Here is a 21,107-nt window from a genome sequence, read left to right as displayed (position 1 = left end):
CTGTGTGTTTTAGTATCCTCTGTGTCAATTCAGCTCTCATCTGTCTATACTGTGACGTACGCTGCGTTTGTTCCTACTTCGTACTGCTGTGAAGTTGGGCGTCAAGATCCATACGAAGTACACATCTCAAATTGGTGCATATGCGGTGAAGCCATCTCAGTTCGAACTTCAACAGAACACACAACCATGTTTCACAAGAGAAGCAGTGTGGGCGGCAGAAAAGTCTCTCCGCCTCAACCCACATGCATGACTGCTGAACAGAAATGTAGGTGTCACTTTGTACCATCGCCCGTTCCCTGCTCCAGTTCTCCAAGAAGCCCAAAACGATGCCTCCACGAGAGCCTCCCTTTAAATCAAAGTACTCACATAGACTCCCAGCCACCTATCTCGACAATCTCAGGAACAATCGTCCCGCTAGACCAACCGGGTCCAGACCTGCTCCATTTCCATCCAGGAATTATGGCTCCTTGACGTCCCAGTCTTCGTTGGCGCGGTCCGACTCAGCCCCGACGATCGGCTCAAAGCAAGGCGATATACTGAATGATGCTGAAAATGTCCTTCCGACCATGCAAAAGTCCATGTCTTTCTCTTCCACATCCAAGGGCCGGCCGCTGGCACAACCTCCGGACAACGAGCGACCGATCTTGACCGGGGGAAGGAAGGTTTCTCCGACAGCCACTATCCATGTCCCCCAGATTGCACAGGAAGGAGGCTATGTCGAGTCCGTTACGCGGAAACTGGAAAAAGAGGAGGCACACAGCATACGGGAAGCGTTGGAGCGCATCGATCAAAAGGATGAGGAACGAAGGATTTACGAGGCTGCCAAAGACGAGGCTGCCGAACTGGTCTGGAAGCATCAATACCCCAAAGCTGCAGAAGAAGAAAAAGTGGCTCCGTATCGAAACCCGGATTTGAAGTCGAGAGAGGAACGACAAAGCAGTGGACACCGTCAGGTCAGTGGTTCCAGGAAGGTCTCGTTTCCAACCCCGAACAACAAGATATATGAAGAACCAGAACCCGACGAGGATATGTCAAGACCACCCATCCCGCCTCCTAGCGTGGATCTTCCTTTGAGGGTTAAATCACGCAACAAACTCCCCTGGCTGAGAACGAAAACCTCCGAAAAGCCAGAGGATACAGCACAGGTCCCCGATGGCAAGAAGTTCGACCGCTTCGAGATCCATAGGAATCCACCGACTCGGTCACGCAAAGCAGAGTACACAGAAAACACACCTCCGCGGGCGCCTGCCGTTGATGTGATCGAAGAAGTTGACACACCCGCTTCCACCGGCACTTTAGAGATTCGGAGCGAGGAAATTCGAGCAGCAACAAGTATGAAGAGGAAAGATCGGAGTCCTAATCTTCCCACACCAACCGCTGTCAGTGATCAACTCGGCCGGCCCATTGTCAGTTTCGATCCAGCATGGAAACGTCCGAGTGATTCACCGAGAACAAGCGAAGATATTGAGAAACCGGTCGCGATGCTGACAGAATCACCTGCAGTGCGACCATTGCCCAACCCGGCGCCCACTGTACCAGTAGCCTCGGTGTCTGCTCCTGTCGTGCCTACCATCAATCTCCCAGACGAAAAGCCAGAGATCTCAGTCATCAATATCCAGGAAGACGATGCCTCTTGTACTGTGCCCACAATCAACCTTCCAGATGAATCCCATCCTGCACCGACAACATCTAGACCATTGTCAAAGCACTTAACGTCCACACCGAAGAATTCCAGCAGCACTGTCGTCAAGACTCCCTCACAGCGCCTTCCTTGGCTTGCCTCTCGACAATCTATGCCCACTGTCTCCTGTTCCAGCTGTGCCCTCCCCATCTCCGGCCGCGTTGTGACCGCCTCCGGCTCCAATCCCCGCGATCTCCAAGCCCGCTTCCATCCCGAATGCTTCACTTGTCAGCACTGCGCCACTCCGCTGGAGTGTGTCTCTTTCTACCCGGAGCCCGACTCGTCTCGTCTCTCCCGCCTGGGCATTTCCTCGACTTCTGACCTTGATCCCACAAGCCCTTCGGTTCTCACGCCAGACCAACTTGCCCTTCTCGAGAACGAGCCCCTGAGATTTTACTGCCATCTAGATTTCCATGAGTTCTTCTCTCCTCGGTGCCGAAGCTGCAAAACCCCAATTGAGGGAGAAATCGTTATTGCGTGCGGTCACAGCTATCACGTCGATCACTTTTTCTGTGCGGAATGCGGAGATCCATTTTCTTCCACTACGCCCTTCGTGGAAGGAAATGACGGATACGCGTATTGCGTGCGGTGCCACACGAAACGCACATCCGCCCGCTGTCGTGGCTGTAGACTACCAATCCTGGACGAGATCACGGTAGAGGCGTTGGGTGGGAAATGGCATGGAACCTGTTTCGTGTGCTGCGAGTGCGGCGGTGGATTTGGCGACGAGGGAAGATTCTTCGTCAGAGAGGTGCGTGTGGAACCGACGGACAAGGAGAAGAGAAAGGGTATTATGCGAAAAGTGGAGGAACGCGCGGTTTGTGGAGGATGTGAAGAGAGGAGGCTGAAGGCTTGAGCGGATTGCCGATTAGGAGAGGAAGGAGAAAAGAGGAATGGTCGAAGAACGGGGGTTTCATTGCTTGGAGTCTAAGGCTGGATATCGACGAATGGGGGCTGGGAGGTGGTTTTCATGGTGTTCTGGTGTATGGACCTGTTTGATATACCATGCTTCGACGTTAGACGGACGTGCGGAACGAGGACTGAAGTTGTGACCCGGCTCTTCTTTTGAGCTCCCACTGTTATTGTAACATGAATCGGAGACAGGGAAGAACAGGAAGCCAACACGCTACATAGTCCCTAGCCATATTGAGCCAAACCCTCTTCTCTGGAACCTGGGTCTAAAGGCCAAAGATGAAAGTGATAATTTGTGTCATGAATACTAGAGGAATAAAGGGTCCAAATGGCTGTCTGAAGCATCCACCGGTGAAGATGATGTATAGCATCATTCTCAGCAGTAGCCTGCCACTTTGGATACTCGGCTGCAAGCGACCAAGTAGGCAATTCCATATTCATCCCACAAGACTGTAACGTGCCAGCTTGCATTCCTTGGATTTATCTCCCACGCCCAAGTTGTCGTCATTCTTGAGAGTGTACATGTCCCACGGCCGTTCGATCCCATCACCATAGCCTCGTTCGCAATGCTGTCTCCACTCCCCCAGCAAGATCGTATTGTAGATCTCCTGCACCTCATTTCGGCCCTTTGTCTTTCCCCCCCCCCTCAAACACCCCAAAAAGTCTTTGTCTTCGTGTGAACTCCAGTACTCCTCGCTTGGGCAGTCGCTGCATGCCGAATGACTTTTGTCCAATCCAGTTCAACGCCAGCCTGTCATTGAATCCCGGAAAAGCGACGACAAAATAACAAGTCGTGCCAGTCTCGCGCCGAAAGCATGATAGATGATTCCCTGGTCAAATTCGCTCTCCCACTTCCTTTCTCAAAGACATGCTGGCCCTGTCTTATTCCATCTTTCAATGAGGCTGCAGAGTCTCCTCCATGTCCGACACTGTCAATAACCTCTTCTGACTGACCCCATCGACATAAATATAACCTGGTTAAGCAATATTTTCTTTTCTGAAGTAAATGCCCCTTCCCATATGTATTTCCTGCTGTAAATGCAAAATGCAATGCCCAGCCAAGCAGGCACAAAATTCTTCTGATACCCATATCTGCGTATCTTACAGCCGTGAACGCACCACCCATCTGGGTATACTCAAGATAACCTCCGCTTCCTAACGCGGAGGTGAAGTCTGATAACTCCCGTTCGTCGCTCGACCGTCAACATTACTCGACTCGTCGTTGGGCGAACCTTCGCCTGCAAGCTTATTGTCTGACGCAACAATCTTGCCGTGGATGTTTTGGAGCTCTTTACCTTTTATGCCCTTGTTAGGCCAATATGTGGCGGCATAGTCCCTGCGACGAGTTAGCTAAACCGAGGCAGCACGGTCATCAACGGCACTCACCAGAAGCGCTTCTCCACAGACTCTTGATTGTCGTCGAGTTCGGCGACTTGATCGGTGATGAAATTTCCAATCTGCTTGAGCAGGACTCGTAATTCATTCGCTCTGGTTTGTCCATCTGGTATGGCGCTCTTTGTTGTAGCTTTGATCTTTCTCAAGCTTTCCCTAACAGGCTTGAACAACATGTCCAACAGAGGATCAACTTCCGACGAGGCGGCATTGGAGGGATTTTCACTTCGTCGGTGATCACTGCCGTGCCGATGGTGAGAGGAGTGAGCATGTTCATCACGGTGTCTGCGCTCTTTATGTTCTCTATTCTCACTTTCATGCTTGACATGGCTGTGCCGACCCTCGGACTTCGGAGTCCCATATCTTTCAGAACTCTCGCGATGAGTCTGGCTGACAGCTCTGTGTCGAGGTTTCTCGGATTCGCGATGTGCTTTGCGATTGACAACAGAAGCGGGAGATCCGGCAGGTTTGTCGGGGTGGTACTTCTTGTTGTTGCGGTGGTGGTTCTCAACCGCTCGTTTGGCTGCTGGATCGTCTGCATATTTGCTCTTTAAAACAGAAAGGAGGTAATCAGCGCGGCGAACAAGGTGGACTGCACCGGGAGATTTGGCATTTTTGTCATCCATCCTCTCGCGTTCTGCTTTCTTGTCGACTCGGTGCTCTTCCAGGAAAAATTTGTCCTTTAAGCCAAGATCTGGATCGTCACGGATCTTCTCCCATGCTCCGTAACCATGTCTAGCAATACCCACACAGAGCATCCCGTCTTCTCTGGCACCCCATGGGCAGGAGTATCCAGCGGCTTTCGTCGCTTCAGGAATGCGGAACGATTTGAAGTCTGCGTCTTTTGAAGTGACCTCTCGGAGAAGACGCATTTCTCCAGGCCGTTCAAGAATGGTCTCAGCATTGATTCGTTTGACGCCATGTAACTCGAACAGGACTGCTTTCTTGTCTTTCTTGGTGATTGGCCGGTTCGATGTCCGCTCCAACTCGGCCATCCGTTTCTGTTCTTCTTTGAAGAGCTCCTCGGATTTGTCCCAGACTTCTTTCATCGCAGCCTTGACAACGTTGAGGTCTCTACCTCGGAGACGAGCTTCGGCCAAAAACTCTTCTTGGCGGTCGTCGATAGAGCCGTAGCGGAGATGGCCTTTGATGAGGTATCGATATTCACGCTCACTTAACGGTCGTGCGGGGTCCGCCTTGGGACCTTCGTCGGATTCGCTCTCTGAATCAATATCTTTGTGACGCTGCTCCTGGCGCCGAGCCTTGCGCGCTTCGCGATCTTCCACTTGGTGATTGCGGCTTCGAGGTTTGTTCTGTTCAATGACCTCGGCAAGAAACTTTTCATCCGCCTTTCGTTGCTCCTCTTTCTTAATCTCATTTAACTGTTCTTTGGGGATGATGTCGTCCCATGAAAGCTCATCAACCTTGACATCAACGAAGTCAAAGCTTCGCAGGAATTCTTCTCCGCCATCGGCGTCGGTGCCGTCCGGCTGCTCAACTTTGTAGTCTTCGGCGTTGTTGAGCACAGCATCGAGATCCAGCTCTTCGAGCTTTTTCTGGTTGTCAGTTTGCTCAAACATCTTCTGACCACGTTTCTTGAGAATTCTTGAGATTTCACTAGAGCTGCCTGGTTCACCGACCAAGGCATTGCGTCGAGCCTGCGTCTCCTTGTCGGTGACACCGCGTTGTATAGTCAAGAATTCCAGCATCAATTTATTTCTGGCACGCTCGAGAATTTCTTCCTCGATGGTCTCCTTGGAGACCAAGCGGTACACACTGACTGGCCTGACTTGGCCAATCCGGTGAGCTCGGGCCATCGCTTGCAAGTCCGCCTGTGGGTTCCAATCGGAGTCGAAGATGATGACCGTGTCGGCAGTCATAAGGTTGATCCCTAGACCACCAGCTCGGGTGGAGAGCAAGAAACAGAAATCGGTGCTGTCTGGAGCATTAAAATGATCGATGGCGATGCGGCGAGGAGCAGCCGCGATAGTGCCGTCAAGACGCTGATAAGCATGACCTCGATAATCCATATAGTCTCCGAGGATGTCGAGCATCCTGACCATCTGGCTGAAAATCAAGACACGATGGCCGTCACGTTTGAGCTTGGTGAGAAGTTGATCAAGAAGCATCATCTTGCCACTACTTGTGACGAGAGCACGCAATACTTCCTCACGTCGAGCGCCTTCGGGGACAAGGCGTTCCTCGGCAGTAGGAAACATGAATGGATGATTGCTGGCCTTCTTCAGCTCCATCATAATGTTCAGGAGTGATTGTTTCTGACCCCTAGCGCCTTGGTTGAGGGCAGCATAATTCTTGGTCAGGATATTTTTGTAATATTCAAGCTGGATGTCCGATAATTCAACGCGAATGATCTTTTCAGTCTTCGGCGGCAGGTCTTTCTCAACTTTCTGCTTAGTCCGTCGAAGCATGTATGGCTTAATGTCCTCGGTGAGCTTAGCGATTTTAGCACTTGCCTCCTCGTTGGTGAGGTCCATGTTCTCGTCGATGTTGACAACACCGGGATTCAAGAAATCAAACAATGCAGAAAGCTCCCCGAGATTGTTCTGTACTGGAGTGCCAGTGATAAGTAGTCGAGCTGGAGCTTTGAATTCCCGTAACCGGTCGTACAGCTGAGAATCACGATTCTTCAGACGGTGAGCTTCATCCACAGCCATAAATTGCCATTTAATCTGACTCAAGAACGGCGCATCTTGTAGCACATACTCGTACGTTGTCAGGAGGACATGAAAGCGTGGATGGCGGAAGTTCCCATCCGGCAATAGCTCGTAATCTTTGATGATATTCCGAGCGGTTTGATTGCCGTTGTAGACCACGTAGTTGATATCAGGCGCCCATAGGTCGAAGGTTTCTGCCCAGGCCGGCATGGTCGACAGCGGGACGGTGACAAGGAATGGTCCCTGTTGACCACGGTCATGTCGAAGCCAACTCAGGAATGCAACAGTTTGCACAGTCTTTCCAAGACCCATCTCGTCCGCTAGGACGACATTCTTCCCTTTGACCCAGTTGTATGCTAGGAAGTTCAAGCCAGTCATCTGGAAATCTCGCAATGTGCCACCCTTGATGTATGATGGCTGATCCCGGACCGGTTGAAAGGGTGACCGAGTCGAAGGATTGCTCTCCGTCGGACTGGACTTGAACTCTTCTCGTCTGCGGTTGATATATCTGTCGATCTCGTTCTGCGCAATCAGGCTAATCAAGCTCGACGCCTCCCAGGTAGCTTGGTCATAAAAGAGGCCTTTCCACTTGACATAGTACTCAGTGCCTTCTTCACCATCGCGATCTCCAATGACTCGTTCCACCTTCTTGTAATCATCTAGGGCATCAATGTACTGCTCACGGTCCAGAATCCACTTTTCTTTATCTTCTGGGGCGATATTGGGGTCAGTCTGAATGCGAATATCCTCCATCAGGGTCTTCTTGACATAGTTTTCCAATCGCCGGACGCTCCGGACGCCAGCAAGTGACTCAACAGTTTCCCATGTAGCATGATAATAGGCTTTCTGCTGCCATTTGATGAGATATTCGTACTCGTCCTTTGAGCGCGTCGGGGTGGTAACATCGGCCTTAAGACGATGGTTCAAGACAATGTCAATGGCCGGGGAGTTGTCGTCTTGACCGTTTATCCAATAGTTGGGAGTCATTGTCTCAGGATCGTCCTCTTCGAACATGTCATCATCGTCATCTTCATTATATGTAGATACTTTAGCAGCTCGACGAGTGGAGAAGCGGATTTCAGCGTGTTGAGGCGTCAGGCTTTCGGCAGACTGTAACAATCTTCGGCGTTGCTTCTTGGACAGCTTTGCACGTCGGCCGCCGTAAGCATCGGAATCGTCAGAGTCAGTAGGAGACTCGACGATAGGAGTAGGCTGCTTCGACGAGCGTTGAGAAATGTGACGCGCCCGCTTCCGGGGGGGAGCAACAACGTCCGAGTCCGAGTCATGCTCCTCGGAGGATTCTGCCATGTTTTGAACGTGTCGAGCCCTCCCACTTCGCCTCAACCCATACATTTCTGGGTTATTCCGAATGTAGTCATCTTCTTCGACTGGATGTGCCTTCCTCTTGGCGGGTCTAATGGAATCATCCGAGGAAGAGTGGTTCTCGTCCGCTTGCGCACCGTTTGCGCGTATGGAGATATCCATCTCATAATCGGCGTCACCTTCAGCATCAGGCTCATCTGAGCTGGGTTCGTCATGATCTTGCATGGGTTCATCGTCATCCTCGTTGTCGACATGTGACGGCGAGGCTCCGGCAGCAACAGGCTCCGCGGGCTCTGACAGTTCGCTCTCACTGTCGGAGTACTTGGCGCCGTTCTGCATTGCGGTGGCAGGCGGTGACGGAGGAGGTTCAGAAGATGGTGAGGGTTCGGATATTGAGGGAGGTTGAGGTGCGGCGAGGGTACCGGAGGCTGTAAGAGACAGCGTCAGCAAGGTCGGCCACACATGGAGGAGACCAGTACTAAAAAAGCCGCGGGACCGGGTAATTTGGACTTTCGCGATTCAGAAAAGCTTCAAGGACCAAATGTAGAGTGCTTGTGAGATGAGCAATGGGCAATATAAGATGGATTCGATGAAGTTGGAAGGCGACGAGATGATTTAGGTGTGCAAAAGTCGGGTGACTCTCGCGCGGCTTTCCCAACCGAATCTCGGCCAAAGACGGTCTTGGAGAGCACAGAAGAACTGCTTATGGCATTTTCGACAAGTCGCAGGATCTCTCTAGACGAGATATATTGAACTTGACCGGCGAACGCTGAGCTTGAAGACGAGGCCGAGCAGCCGCCGATCAGAGGAACGGGAACCGAGTCTGGAAATACAACAACCAAAAATCAGCACGACAACGAGATGACTTACACTCCATCATCAATGGACAGAGCCCATAAGGCACCTGGAATTCGGTTATGTTCGTATCAGAAGTTGTATATAGAGGTCGAGTGGGAGGAGTGGTGTGGATGTGGATGGAGAGAAATATGGGCTCACACGAGACGAGAGGGACGAGGCTTTGGGGTAAAAAGTAAGAAGGAAGTGCAAGCGCAGTTTGACTGACAGGGCAGACAGGGCAGCGGCAGGGAAGGACTTGCTGCTCCATACAAGGTACATAGGTTTGGTTAGGCTTAGGGAGGGACTTTGGTCCGACTGGCCCATCCAAACGCCATTCACACGCCGAGAGGGCCTGCTTAGGGCCTGCTTGGGGCTCGCCTGGGCTACCATGGCACCTGAATGGGTAGGTCAGGCGGGAGATGGGCGCCTGGCCCAATCACGGCCCCAGGAATTTTGATTTTTCGTCAGGCTCTGACTCTTGTGTGGGTGTTATTCACCAATTCACTCACATTCAGGCAGTCGAGCACCTTGTTCTTCGATTCACTCACTCATTCACCGCATTCTCAACAAACCACGATAGCCACCCGGCCAGCTCTTCGACTGCCGCTATTGTTGTCGGTGACTCATTCATATAGACCTATTCAGAACCATCTTCTTCCCACAGAGCCCTTTCCTTTTATTCACCCACCTGCTACAGCGTCCTCCGACGAACCAATTCGCCCTCGACCAAGTCATAATGGCGGACAAATTGACCAGGTATGCTCTTATTTTGCGGCTTCTAGACGACTGTCGGCTAACCACTCGCCTAGAATTGCTATTGTCAATAGCGACAAGGTGAGGATGGTCTCTGTTCGTCTGTGCTTCGAGGGTGTTCGTCGCTAACAAGTCGATTTTCTGCCCCGCAGTGCAAGCCAAAAGTGAGCCAAACCACCACCGACAACCAAATCCCTGGAGAGAAGAAGGGCTGACGCTGCCACCAGAAATGCCGTCAAGAATGCAAGAAGTCGTGCCCCGTCGTCCGAACGGGTAAACTCTGCATTGAAGTCACTCCCGAGTCCAAAATCGCCTACATCTCGGAACTACTGTGCATCGGTTGCGGTATCTGTCCCAAGAAATGCCCGTTTGGTGCCATTCACATCATCAACCTGCCAACAAATCTTGAAACTCAAGTCACCCACCGGTATTCGGCAAACAGCTTCAAGTTGCACAGACTGCCTATGCCACGGCCGGGTCAGGTTCTGGGATTGGTGGGGACAAACGGTATAGGAAAGAGTACGGCCTTGAAGATTCTGAGTGGCAAGTTGAAGCCGAATCTGGGGCGATATGACAATCCACCGGACTGGGAAGAGATTTTGAGATACTTCCGTGGATCCGAATTGCAGAGTGAGCAATACATGGTCTCCTTGTGGACCGACTTCTAATCCGGGCAAACAGACTATTTCACAAAGGTGCTCGAAGACAACCTGAAGGCCATTGTCAAGCCACAGTACGTGGACCAACTTCCACGAGCCATCAAGGGACCTGTCAAGACTGTCAAGCCGCTTATCGAAGCCAAGTCCGAGATGGGCAATCTCGACCATATCATGGATGTACTCGGTGAGGGACAAGCAACTTGACAAACTAACAGAAGAAAGTGCTAACGACCCTTGCAGAGCTGAATGCTGTTTTCGACCGAGAGATTGGTCTTCTCTCAGGTGGGGAGCTGCAGCGGTTTGCTATCGCCCTCGTTTGCGTCCAAAAGGCGGATGTGTACATGTTTGATGAACCCTCGTCATACCTAGATGTCAAACAACGTCTCAGCGCCGCCAGGACTATTCGTGAACTACTCCGGCCGGATGACTATGTCATTGTCGTCGAACACGATCTGTCAGTCCTCGACTACCTCTCTGACTTCATCTGTGTCCTCTACGGCAGACCTGCTGTGTATGGAGTGGTTACTCTTCCTGCCTCGGTTCGAGAAGGCATCAACATCTTCCTCGATGGCAATATCCCCACTGAGAACTTGCGTTTCCGTGAGGAAAGCTTAACTTTCCGCATCGCTGAAGCTGGTGAAGATTATATGGTCGACAAAGCCCGTGCCTTTGAATACCCCTCCATGGAGAAGACCCTCGGCTCGTTTCATTTGAAGATCGAAAAAGGAAAGTTCACCGACTCCGAAATCATCGTCATGATGGGCGAAAATGGTACTGGTAAAACCACCTTCTGTAAGTTGCTCGCGGGCGTGGAGAAGCCTGATGGCACCCAGAAGGTCCCGGCCATGAACATTTCGATGAAGCCACAGAAGATTACGCCCAAATTCCAGGGCACGGTCCGTCAGCTCTTCTTCAAGCGAATCAAGGCCTCCTTTTTAAACCCACAGTTCCAGACCGACGTCTACAAGCCTCTCAAGATCGACGACTTCATCGATCAAGAAGTTCAGAATCTGTCCGGGGGTGAATTGCAACGTGTGGCCATTGTCTTGGCGCTCGGTCTCCCCGCAGACATTTACTTGATTGACGAGCCTTCTGCATACTTGGACTCTGAGCAACGTATCATTGCCGCGCGCGTGATCAAGCGGTTCATCATGCACAGCAAAAAGACGGCCTTCGTTGTCGAACACGACTTCATCATGGCCACCTATCTCGCTGATCGCGTCATCGTGTTTGACGGCAAACCATCTGTCGACGCCCGCGCCAACACCCCCGAGTCCCTACTGACCGGCTGCAACAAGTTTCTCAAGAACTTGGACGTCACGTTCCGCCGGGATCCCAATTCGTACCGTCCGCGTATCAACAAGTATCAGTCCCAATTGGACCAAGAGCAGAAGCTATCTGGGAATTACTTCTTCCTGGAGGAAACAAGTTGAAAATTTCTATGAATTGTTGCGAAGGGCATCTTTAAGAACGAATATGATCATCAACGTAATGATCGTGATGAGAAACGTAACGAGCATGAACGCCACCACCAGCGTCAGCGTCACGAGGATACGAATTACGACGCAGACGAAACTTTCGACGCTGGGACGGCCTCGCGGCTGAGAAGCACGGGTAAAAGTGCCAAAAAGCGCCGAGGCGGAGTTGTCATCGCGGATGACGATGAGGCCGAGGACCATGAAAATGAGGACGAGGCCGACGGTGCGTGCTTGTGGCGGTAGAATTGGGCCTGTTCCACTATGTGATTCTCCCCATGCGCCACCTTGCTGCGAGGTACCTTCAGCTGCTTGGTGACGCTAAGTTCTAAGTCGAGTTCGTCATCAGCGGTGAGATTTACAGCTTGAGACCAGTCTAGCTCGACCACTGCCAACGGAACTGCGCATTGAGGTATGGCATATGCCGTTTCACACATCGATATCAACTTGGATTTCAGTACCACTTTTGTGGAAGAGCTGAACGACTCTGGCTAGTGAATGCGAGACTTGAAGAGTCGACATACGACATGAGACTATGATGCAGCCGAGGAAAGGTCTCCTACCGCCAAATCAGAATAGGAAGGAGGGATACCTGCCTTCACTCGGAAACCAGGACAGAAGGAAATAGGACGAGTTACGCTCATTTGAATTTCAGAAGGGAAACTCGACGCAGCGCGTCAATGGCAAAGAAAGGGCTTTGTGTTGGTGGAAAGCTTCTCGATACATAGTCATTCATTCACTCATGCAGATAGCTGTCTATCGTTTCCAGAAGCGGTAGTATCTTATTTCTCAGAGACCCCTCCCTTGGTTTCTCTTTTCTTCCCTTTTTCTCCAGTCCACTATCCATGTGGCGAGTTTGACGTCGTCAGTCTGGTGTTCACTGTATCCGTAGTGATATTCGCCTGTGTTCTCGACCGTTGATTCATTTATAAATTCATCTAGGTATTGATACACCCTTTCATTGTACGTCGCCCCCTCGTCCGACAACCGTCCGTTCCGGCCGGCCGGGCGACGCGGGCCGGTCCAAGCCTCCTGCCGCCCGAGATGTTATGCTCGGCCCTTTTCTTGCCCTCTTCAATACATAGAATGGAGATAGCATGCGGCCTGGTATGGCTCTGCGCTGCCTACCGGTCATGATCATGTGTCTTGTTTTGCTTTCGGCTACTTTGGGCAGTGGTTGGAGGGATAGATAGATAGCTACTCGACTCGAGCCGGAGCGATAGAGGACGCAGAGCGAGGACGTGGTAAAAGGCAGCATGGATAAGGCTGATTGTGAATTGATTGATTTGGTCCCAACTTCATCGGCTGGAAACTATCAATCTTATTCCAATCGTTTCAACCTTGGATTTGCTCGTCTTGGTGCTCCGTATACTTTCTTTCTTCCATTGCACGCCTATTTGGGGGGGCAGGGGGTCGAGCTCACTGGCATCTTCGGCACCTGTCCCCTTCTCTATCCCCTTCCTCTCTCACCCAATACTGCACATGCATATCCCCAAAGCGTCGATATCGAGTCGCCAAAACAACAGCTCGACTAGCCAGAGCACCCGCAAAAGCCATACTCGAGATGAAGGCAGCACCATAAACAAGACGAAACGTCCTCTTCCAAAGCTAACCTATCCTCAGTGCCGTCTCAGGTTCACCTCCTTGTCCGTCCGAGGTATTTCTTCTTGCTTGTCCTTCGTCCCTCATATCTTGGTCTTGTTTCGGGTGTTTCTGAGATTGTCTTTGATAGTTGGGTGGGCATTCTAGTCCCAGCTCAATTTCTCATGTTGAGTTGACGTGCCGTATCCCTCACTGTGAACAAAAGAAATTTTTTGATGTAGTAGTTGTTGTTGTAGGTATACCGTTTGCCTCAATACCCATCATCGGTTCCATTACCATGTGGTGACGACAAGATACCGGTTGAGAGAGGATAATTCTCCGGGCGACGCAACTCATCACTCCGTGCAATAAACTAATATGACAGAGCGCAGAACCATATTCCCAGTACGATCAATAAAGAGGACCGGCGAGTAGAGCCTCTGCGAGACGAGTTGTGTGCTCTTCATCCCTTTTCGTCCCTAATAGTTGTCGGATTTGCCGCTGTACAGCGATAGATTGAAACACGCATTACAAATGAAATATCCCTAGAAGAAGTTAAGGGCCTTGCGCCCGCGCCGAAAACGTGCGGATTGAACCCAAGCATCGCTGGCTGTCGTCAAGACAAAGATCGAGCTGTCGATCAGGGTAGAAGTGAAGTCGGATAACAGCTTCCACAGCTGTTGGAAAACATAAACAGAGAAAGGGGTTCATCCATCGAACCGAGCCAGCTTAGCTCAGCGGCTCAAGGTCGTCAAAAGGTCATTCATCAGCGGAGTATGGTGTCGTGATAAAGATTCCCAAAACGCCCCAAAAATTTCGTGACGTTCATCAAGAAGCCACGAGGAGTGCGATGTTCGAGTACCGTGCATCCTCAGAAGGGAGTGTCATATTGAATGCCGGTCGAATTCCGCGTGGACCGTCTAGCGGGAGGGAACGGTCGTTTCTGCCAAAGTCATCATAATGTTACATAGATCCCAGACTCAGGAGAGCTTCAATTGCAGCTCGTTCCTGGGAGTCATTAACGCCAGCCCCGGTGGGAAATGCAAAAGTCGTCGAGTGGTTGACTGGCATGGGTTTGGTTGGAGCGGTGTGGGCGACATCGCCTGGCGTTTTGGAGCGATACCTTGGCCGATAAGAGTATGTCGCGATGGGCTGATAGAGTCTGCCCGGACCAGAAACCGATCGGCCTTGGTTGGGGAGAGATCTGGCTCGAAGTGCTGCGGCTCCAATACTGGCCCAGTCCTCTTCGTCCGTCATCTCCCCGTCTCCGAGGTCTTCATCAAGAGGTTCAGGGGCAACGGACGAGACGTAGCCATCGTCGTCGTTGTCTAAGGACATCTTATCGGCTTCATGCTCCAGCATGTCTTGATCCTCATACTCCATTTCGGAGTGGGAGAAGACAGCGGAGTTGCCGGTGTAGCTAGTCCCCAGGTTTTCAGATCCCGTATGCCAGGACCGGTGGGTAGGTACCTGAAGGCCTGGCTGGGAGTAGGATGATGGTAAACTGCCTGGCGGAGTGATGGTAGCGCCTTGACGCTCGCGCGGCGGTTGACCCTTCATCCGAGCGTCCCAACGCCCCCATCCGACCTTCTCGAATATGACGTCCCCATCGCGGCCGGCGCCTTCCACACCGCCCCCTTTGCCTTCAAGGGCCGCCACGACCAAGCGACGCGCTTTAGCCGAAGTGATGCGCGAGAAGCCGGGCACCGAGGTTGTCAAATAGCCCATGATGTGCCTAATGGCCAGGGGCCCGTGAGACAACAAGATGTCGGGGAGATGGTGTTTTGCCAGCATGCTAGGAGTGATGGCGCCAGCCGAGTCCAGGTCACCCAAACTGTCAAGGGCTTCGGCGCTCAACGCGGTAGGTTTCAGGTTGTCAGGCGCATCTTGCAAGTCGATGTCCGAATCCACCGCCGTGCTCTTGGGAGACATGGGACCATGCTGGTTGCTGTCTCGACGACGGCCATGGCCACGCGGCGGGAGGTTCGGCGAGATGGAGTTTGGAGGAGTTGGCAACATGCCAGAGTGCTTCTTAGAGGAGGAACCGGCCGTTACAGCAGTGAAGTTGTCCCGGCCTTTGAGGGCATCGCGAGGCTTTGGTATGTCGACGGATGCGGACTTGCCGTTCAGGGCCATACCCAGAGCCGAAACAGATGTCGGAGCCATTGTTCTTGCTATGCTGCGAAGGGGAAATCGTGTGTTGGATGCTTTGCGAATTTATGAGTCAGCTGGCATGAAAGAGAGATGTCGCGGCGAGACGACGCGTCATAGAGGGAAGGGGGGGAGAGCGACAGAGTGATATAGAGGGAGGTGTGTGACTCACCACACGACGGTATTCGACAGATAGAAGCGACGATAGCAGTTATCGAGATCGGTGGCGACTGAGGCACTGGTTGGGCAGTTCTTGCGCAGAGGTCAGGTAGCAGACCAAAGGTGGGTTGTTTGGGTCAGCGACGCAGGTGTTAGTGAGCTTCTGAGTGTGAGCGTAGCGAGAAGAGACTACCTGGACGGCGGTCTCCCTTTGCAGCGAAATCTTCCCTTTGGATAAGGAAGATGTAGAAGAGGGAAGAAAGAGAAGAAGACAAGACGATGGAAGTGAATGGACGTTCTGATAAACAAAGCGGGGGTGGGTGGGCGAAGTAGGTTGTGCAGCTGGTTGTGCAGGTGCCGATTTGGTTGGTTGACAGATTGGGCAATGCTGGGTGTTTGTTGTAACAATAATATGCAGACGTGTACTGGGTAGAGGGAGATGGGGATGGGGATGGAATGGGATGCGTACGATGGGAAGTCTTGGGGGGGGGGAACTTTTGGGGGGTCTCTCACCCACGCCCTCTGGCTTGAGGACCTTGGGCTAGGCATTGCTAGGCGCTCGAGAGAAAACCAGGCCCAGTGACCTGGTGGCCCTTGCGCACGAGCAGGTTCCAAGGCGTAACTGGTGAGAGTAACAAATAGGTGAGAGGAACAACGGCCGAATCAGCCACCGAGGCGCCGGCTGGAATTGGCCAGCTGAACAACTAAGGCTAGTGGGCAAAGGGCCACCAGGCCGAGTGGGTGACTCTGGCAAGTAGTCGCCCTCCGGAAATCGGTGGAGCGGCTGGTCGGAGACGATCCATGTTGTCCATGGACCATCACGGGTTCACGCACAAGCACCCACCAACACTTTTCCTGGACTTGATAAGCCTCTAAGCAGGAACTCTGGGGGATGCCGCGTGGCTAAAGATCGGCACTCCGACAGGCTAGTAGGGCGGCCTGGTGGCCTATGGGTTGCCCACTTCCACACCCAATAAGGGGGCCTCGACACCATCGCAAGGGCATCCTGAGCCACAGCCAGCGCAGCCAGCACCAACAAACTACTAAGCTGCCCTACGGTAGGTACATACCTCAATATTCATCTCCTCATGACAGCCAAAGGGTCAACGTTGAATTACTTGCCGCCACGACAACACTAGAAAATCTCTAAATGCATGTTAAAACTCATCCTCGGGTGGGATCGCCACACAACCTCAAGGCCGGCTGAGGACTCGTTATCTTGGGTGTCGACGAGATAAGAAAGAAACCTTTTGGACACGGGCAAAGACGGAGGAGTGGCCACATCCCCGGAAGAGTTGAACGGCTATCACACTCGATGCCATGATGACCTCGAGGGAGCCCTGACAAGCAAAGAACAGCCTCGCCGCCGAAATAGCCAGAACGCCACCATCCGCCTCGTTAGAATGCCGATAACACTCATACCAAGTACATGCCTACGCTCGCTACCTGCTACATATAGACGACGTAGCCCTTCGTCTCTTTCGTCACACCTAGATGATGATGATGAGGGCGCTGACGATGCTGATGAAGTAAGACATTGTCTGATCGCTCAGCTGATCCACGATCAACCATCAAGGACATCCATCCTACACAAATGGAACTACCCAGTACTGGGTACTCCACCTCCAGACTCCCGCCCGCTTGTCCCTTCGGCACGTGTTACAAACAGCGCCGCTGTATCAATCCTGGCTGTTGTGACATCCTCGCCGTCGATGCCCGCTACAACTCCATCCCTCCATCAGCTCGACGGCAAGTTTGGGCAAAGTTCATCATGAATTCTGCCGAACTTCTCCACATCAACCGGGAAAGAGAAAGACAAAAGAGAAAGAAGAATCAGGACAAAAGACAAAGACATGGCGTGCGGTCCAAGTTGAGACTCTTCGTCTCCGAGTCCACATCGACCCTCCGCATGTCATGTTGCGCCATCTCCGACCAGGCCTCGTCAGGCTTCAAACAGCAACCACTCCACAGATTCACGCGCCGCGATCTTGTCCTGTGATTCGCGCTCGCCAAACGACATGGCATGTTTTTCTTCATTTCTCGCATCACATGTTTTGTTTGGACAAGGAATGGGCTATCCATCAGTGCGACGAATCGTCTTCCGACTCGCCCTCCATCGGTAGCTTTTACCTCATTGAATCCGACCGACATCTCCAGGCTTGCCAAAACTCCCTCGATCAAAGTTTGAAGCAACAAGAAGCGAAATTCCGAACGGCTCTCCAGACTGTACCGAGCACAGAGCACGTTCACTCAGCAATCATTACCATTATCACTTTCCTATCTTTAAACCAACTCTGGCGGTATCGTACACTAGTACATGAGTCAGACATAGACACAAACATCATCGTCGTCAAAGATCTTGGACCCCTTTGCGCAGTAAATGAGCCGCGTCCTGCCTCTCCCAGCACCTTTATCGACTCTGTGCATATTGGTCTCTGCTGCGTAAACCAGCCGGGACACAAGGATGGAAAACACGAGTTTTCCACTGCCCTCGTGTGTTGCCCCGTTCTTCATCATTCGGTTCGTCTCCCTCTTTCACATAGTGAGCCTCTTACTCCCCCTCGTTCCATCACTCCTCAAAGAATCTCTCCCCAATGTTACAGGAGGAGGCAGTGTTGGACTATCTATGTTAGGTGGCTCAACTTTGTCCTTCCATCCTTCTTCCTGTATTGTATCTCTTTTAAGCGCCTGGAGCGGGTAATGGAACGCATGCGTGCGGTTCTTTGGCATGGATTTCGTTCGAAACAAGCTCACATGCCTTTTCGTCGTCGAGTCGGTGACCCCACCTTGGCCCTCAACAGATCCATCTTCCTTACTCACTCGCGACGTCTTGCTGCCGGGTGGCTTCCTAGCAACGTCATCGAGCAGGAACTGGTAGAGTACCTGCGAGAACCGGCTGGATAGTCACCGGGTCGGCGTGCCGAGGTTGAGCCAGGACATGTCCGTGTTGACGTTGGCGTTGGTATCCGGCTGTTGTCTACTGTTGCTGCGTGCATGGCCTGGGACATAGCTAAAGTAGTCGTGGGATTCACTACGAGCTGGCTGTTCAGGCCCAGGTCGAGTCACCTGTTGATGGATTGTTGTGGTGTTGTTGACATTTCCTTCACTTCCTCCAGGCTGAGCGGATCGAATCGAGTTGGGCATCGGGAAGGAGGGGATCGACGAGTCTAGCGTCCCCGAGGTATCGCTGGTCTCATTCGAGCTCACCGTGGGAGGAGAACGTTGCACCTCAACCTGCGCTTGTTGGGCCGCGAGATAACTGCTCGGCGGCCGCAGTGGTCGTTGGGGCGGGCCCGACCATGTATTTCCTACCGGTGTCCAGGGCAACTCATGGACACTGGCAGGAATTCCACTCGAGAATGCACCATCGAAGACCTGCTCATCTTCATAGTCGTCGTCATCATCGCTGGAATTTGCCGTTCGCACTGAACTTGCATGAGAGATTTGCCCAGACATACCCTGAACAGATTGCAACCCCCTCGACTGAGGGTTTGGTGGTCCGTGTTCAAGACTCGGACTTCCGGCTGCCACGTTCTGCGCTTCCAGAGGATTGCCCACACTGTCTCGAAGGATAAATTTGGGGGACCTTGTAGATGTTTCCAGCACACCGGATCCAGGCCAAAACCCGCTTTTTGGGCCAGAACTCCTGGACAAGAACGTTGATCGATTATCGGAGAGGGGTTCACTTTGGAAGTATTTGCCCCATCCCTCGTCAGTCTTGCGTTGAGATGCCTTTCTCTCGGGGTCGGCAGCTCCTAGCGACACTCCAGGGGGGGTTGCTTTCCCAAGTTCAATACTCGGACTTTCTTTGTAATCGTTCAAAATCGGCATCATTGGCTTTGAGATGGTCAGGCCGGTCTTTTCCTTCTCCCTTTCCTTTTCGCGCTTAAACAATGCCTGCCCAAATCCTATACCAGACCCGCGGTACCCAGCGGGAGTTCGATCTGAAGACACGCGTCTGATTAGGGTTCCTGGTCCTGGTTTTCCGTCCCCAAACATGAAAGCAGTGTCGGCTTCTGGTATGACTGCCGAGGGAACAGGACTTCTTCCCATCGGCTGCCCTTCCCCTGCCAGTGGACGAAGGCCCCTTTCTTCATAGTTGTAATCTCCACTTCGTTTCTTGTCATCCGAATACTCATTCTGCTTCTCCGACGCTGCCTTCCGCCTTCTTCGAACCGATCTCAGCCAAAGAAGAAGGATAACTAGGATGGCTAAGAGGCCACAGATAGCGCCGAGGACTGCACCGAGGATAGTCAATCCTTGACTCTTGTTGCCAGAGGAGCCTGATGCAGCCGGAGATGCCGTAGAAGTGGAAGTGAAAGTGGGGATGTTTGAAGAAGTTGGTGTGGGTACCCTGCTCGACGATGTAGCGAGTGGCTGTTGTTCCTTTCCAAGAAATTGGGACGCCGGTATCCAACCATTTCCGGACTGATTAAAGAATAGCACCGGATTATCATCATTACCTCCAACTAGAGCCACCAGTCCGTCATCGCCCTGTGCTAGATCAAATCTTGTCCGGGACGCAGAAGGGGCAAGAGTGTCGTTATAGGCTGGATAAGTATTGAGAGATACTTGCCTTCTCGGTTTTGAGGAAATTGTCGGAGAGGGCGAGGGAGTCTCCGTAGTTGCGCCGCCTCCCACTGTTTCGCCAAATGTCGCAGGAGCACCTCCTGGATTCAACAACACATTTGTCGTCACGGTTGGGGGTACCTGGCCAAGATCAAATGTTTGTAGGATCATGCTGTTGTCGGCCAGGGTAAATAGAGCACTCTGTGCTATTGAGTGATCTGGTAGTGGAGCCGGCAGTGTCAGGCCAAAGTCCTGCCAGCCATCTGTAGGACCGAATGTGAAGACTTTGTCATTCGTCGAGCTGCCGCCCACCATGAGGGTATGATCCTGGCTCCATGGTAACATGAAAGCACTGACCGTTGGCGGAGCAATGGAGCTGTATGCTAGCACTTCATAGGGAGGAAATAGCCCAATTGTAAAGGTCTCTGAGGACGGCCCAATGTTGTCATTCTGAGATCCGCCATAGACGACCAATGTCGATGAAGCATTCATATAAGCTGCTCCATGATTTAAGCGATTCTGGGTGACGTTGACCACAGGGACGATAGTTTGCCATGACTTGTCGTCAAACGAATACCGCTGCAAGCCAGTATAATCCGTTGTCGATGCATTTGTTGCACCACCAACGACGTACAAGGCTGCTTTGGAGTTGTCGCCATCCACTCCACCCTTTACACAAATGGCCCCTGTTACTGACACGCCATTTGCCTCTTCTTTCCACTTCGCCCCCTCTTTCAATGCCAACGTCTGAAAGGCGTCTGGCGAATAGACGTAGATGACTCCATCATGAATAACGGAGCAGTGATTCTTGATTGCGACAGGAGGCTTGGGCACTGACATCTCCAAGGGGTCGACCGATCACCGGACCGCAGGGTGCAGGTTAAGGGTCAAAGTCGCAGTTGCATTTTCCCCTCAGAAAAACCCTTGACGGTATAGTCTG

At 52.2% G+C, this 21,107-nt stretch overlaps 5 protein-coding genes across 5 annotated transcripts; 2 read left to right on the top strand and 3 right to left on the bottom strand.

The window, feature by feature from the left end:
* Positions 1-326: 326 nt before the first annotated feature.
* On the top strand, positions 327-2,537 carry A1O5_05076 (uncharacterized protein; the record flags this gene model as incomplete). The annotated part of the gene is made up of 1 exon (XM_007745679.1): positions 327-2,537. The coding sequence occupies one exon, from the start codon at positions 327-329 to the stop codon at positions 2,535-2,537; it is 2,211 nt and encodes a 736-aa protein (XP_007743869.1).
* A 1,211-nt stretch (positions 2,538-3,748) lies between these two features.
* A1O5_05075 (chromodomain-helicase-DNA-binding protein 1) lies at positions 3,749-8,322 on the bottom strand (the record flags this gene model as incomplete). Its single annotated transcript, XM_007745678.1, has 2 exons — positions 3,749-3,929; positions 3,980-8,322. 2 exons carry the CDS (start codon positions 8,320-8,322, stop codon positions 3,749-3,751), a joined length of 4,524 nt encoding a protein of 1,507 aa, XP_007743868.1.
* Positions 8,323-9,556: 1,234 nt separating this feature from the next.
* A1O5_05074 (translation initiation factor RLI1) lies at positions 9,557-11,665 on the top strand (the record flags this gene model as incomplete). Its single annotated transcript, XM_007745677.1, has 5 exons — positions 9,557-9,576; positions 9,630-9,654; positions 9,801-10,203; positions 10,255-10,416; positions 10,473-11,665. The coding sequence occupies 5 exons, from the start codon at positions 9,557-9,559 to the stop codon at positions 11,663-11,665; spliced, it is 1,803 nt and encodes a 600-aa protein (XP_007743867.1).
* Positions 11,666-14,251: 2,586 nt separating this feature from the next.
* Positions 14,252-15,454, bottom strand: A1O5_05073 (uncharacterized protein; the record flags this gene model as incomplete). Its single annotated transcript, XM_007745676.1, has 1 exon — positions 14,252-15,454. The coding sequence occupies one exon, from the start codon at positions 15,452-15,454 to the stop codon at positions 14,252-14,254; it is 1,203 nt and encodes a 400-aa protein (XP_007743866.1).
* A 3,048-nt stretch (positions 15,455-18,502) lies between these two features.
* A1O5_05072 (uncharacterized protein) lies at positions 18,503-21,007 on the bottom strand (the record flags this gene model as incomplete). Its single annotated transcript, XM_007745675.1, has 1 exon — positions 18,503-21,007. One exon carries the CDS (start codon positions 21,005-21,007, stop codon positions 18,503-18,505), a length of 2,505 nt encoding a protein of 834 aa, XP_007743865.1.
* Positions 21,008-21,107: the final 100 nt, after the last annotated feature.

This window comes from Cladophialophora psammophila, assembly GCF_000585535.1.
Source record: "Cladophialophora psammophila CBS 110553 chromosome Unknown aczJe-supercont1.7, whole genome shotgun sequence".
Classification (NCBI taxonomy): Eukaryota; Fungi; Ascomycota; class Eurotiomycetes; order Chaetothyriales; family Herpotrichiellaceae; genus Cladophialophora; species Cladophialophora psammophila.
The sequence above is the reverse complement of the archived record's forward strand: the minus strand, read 5'-3'. Positions and strand labels throughout refer to the sequence as shown.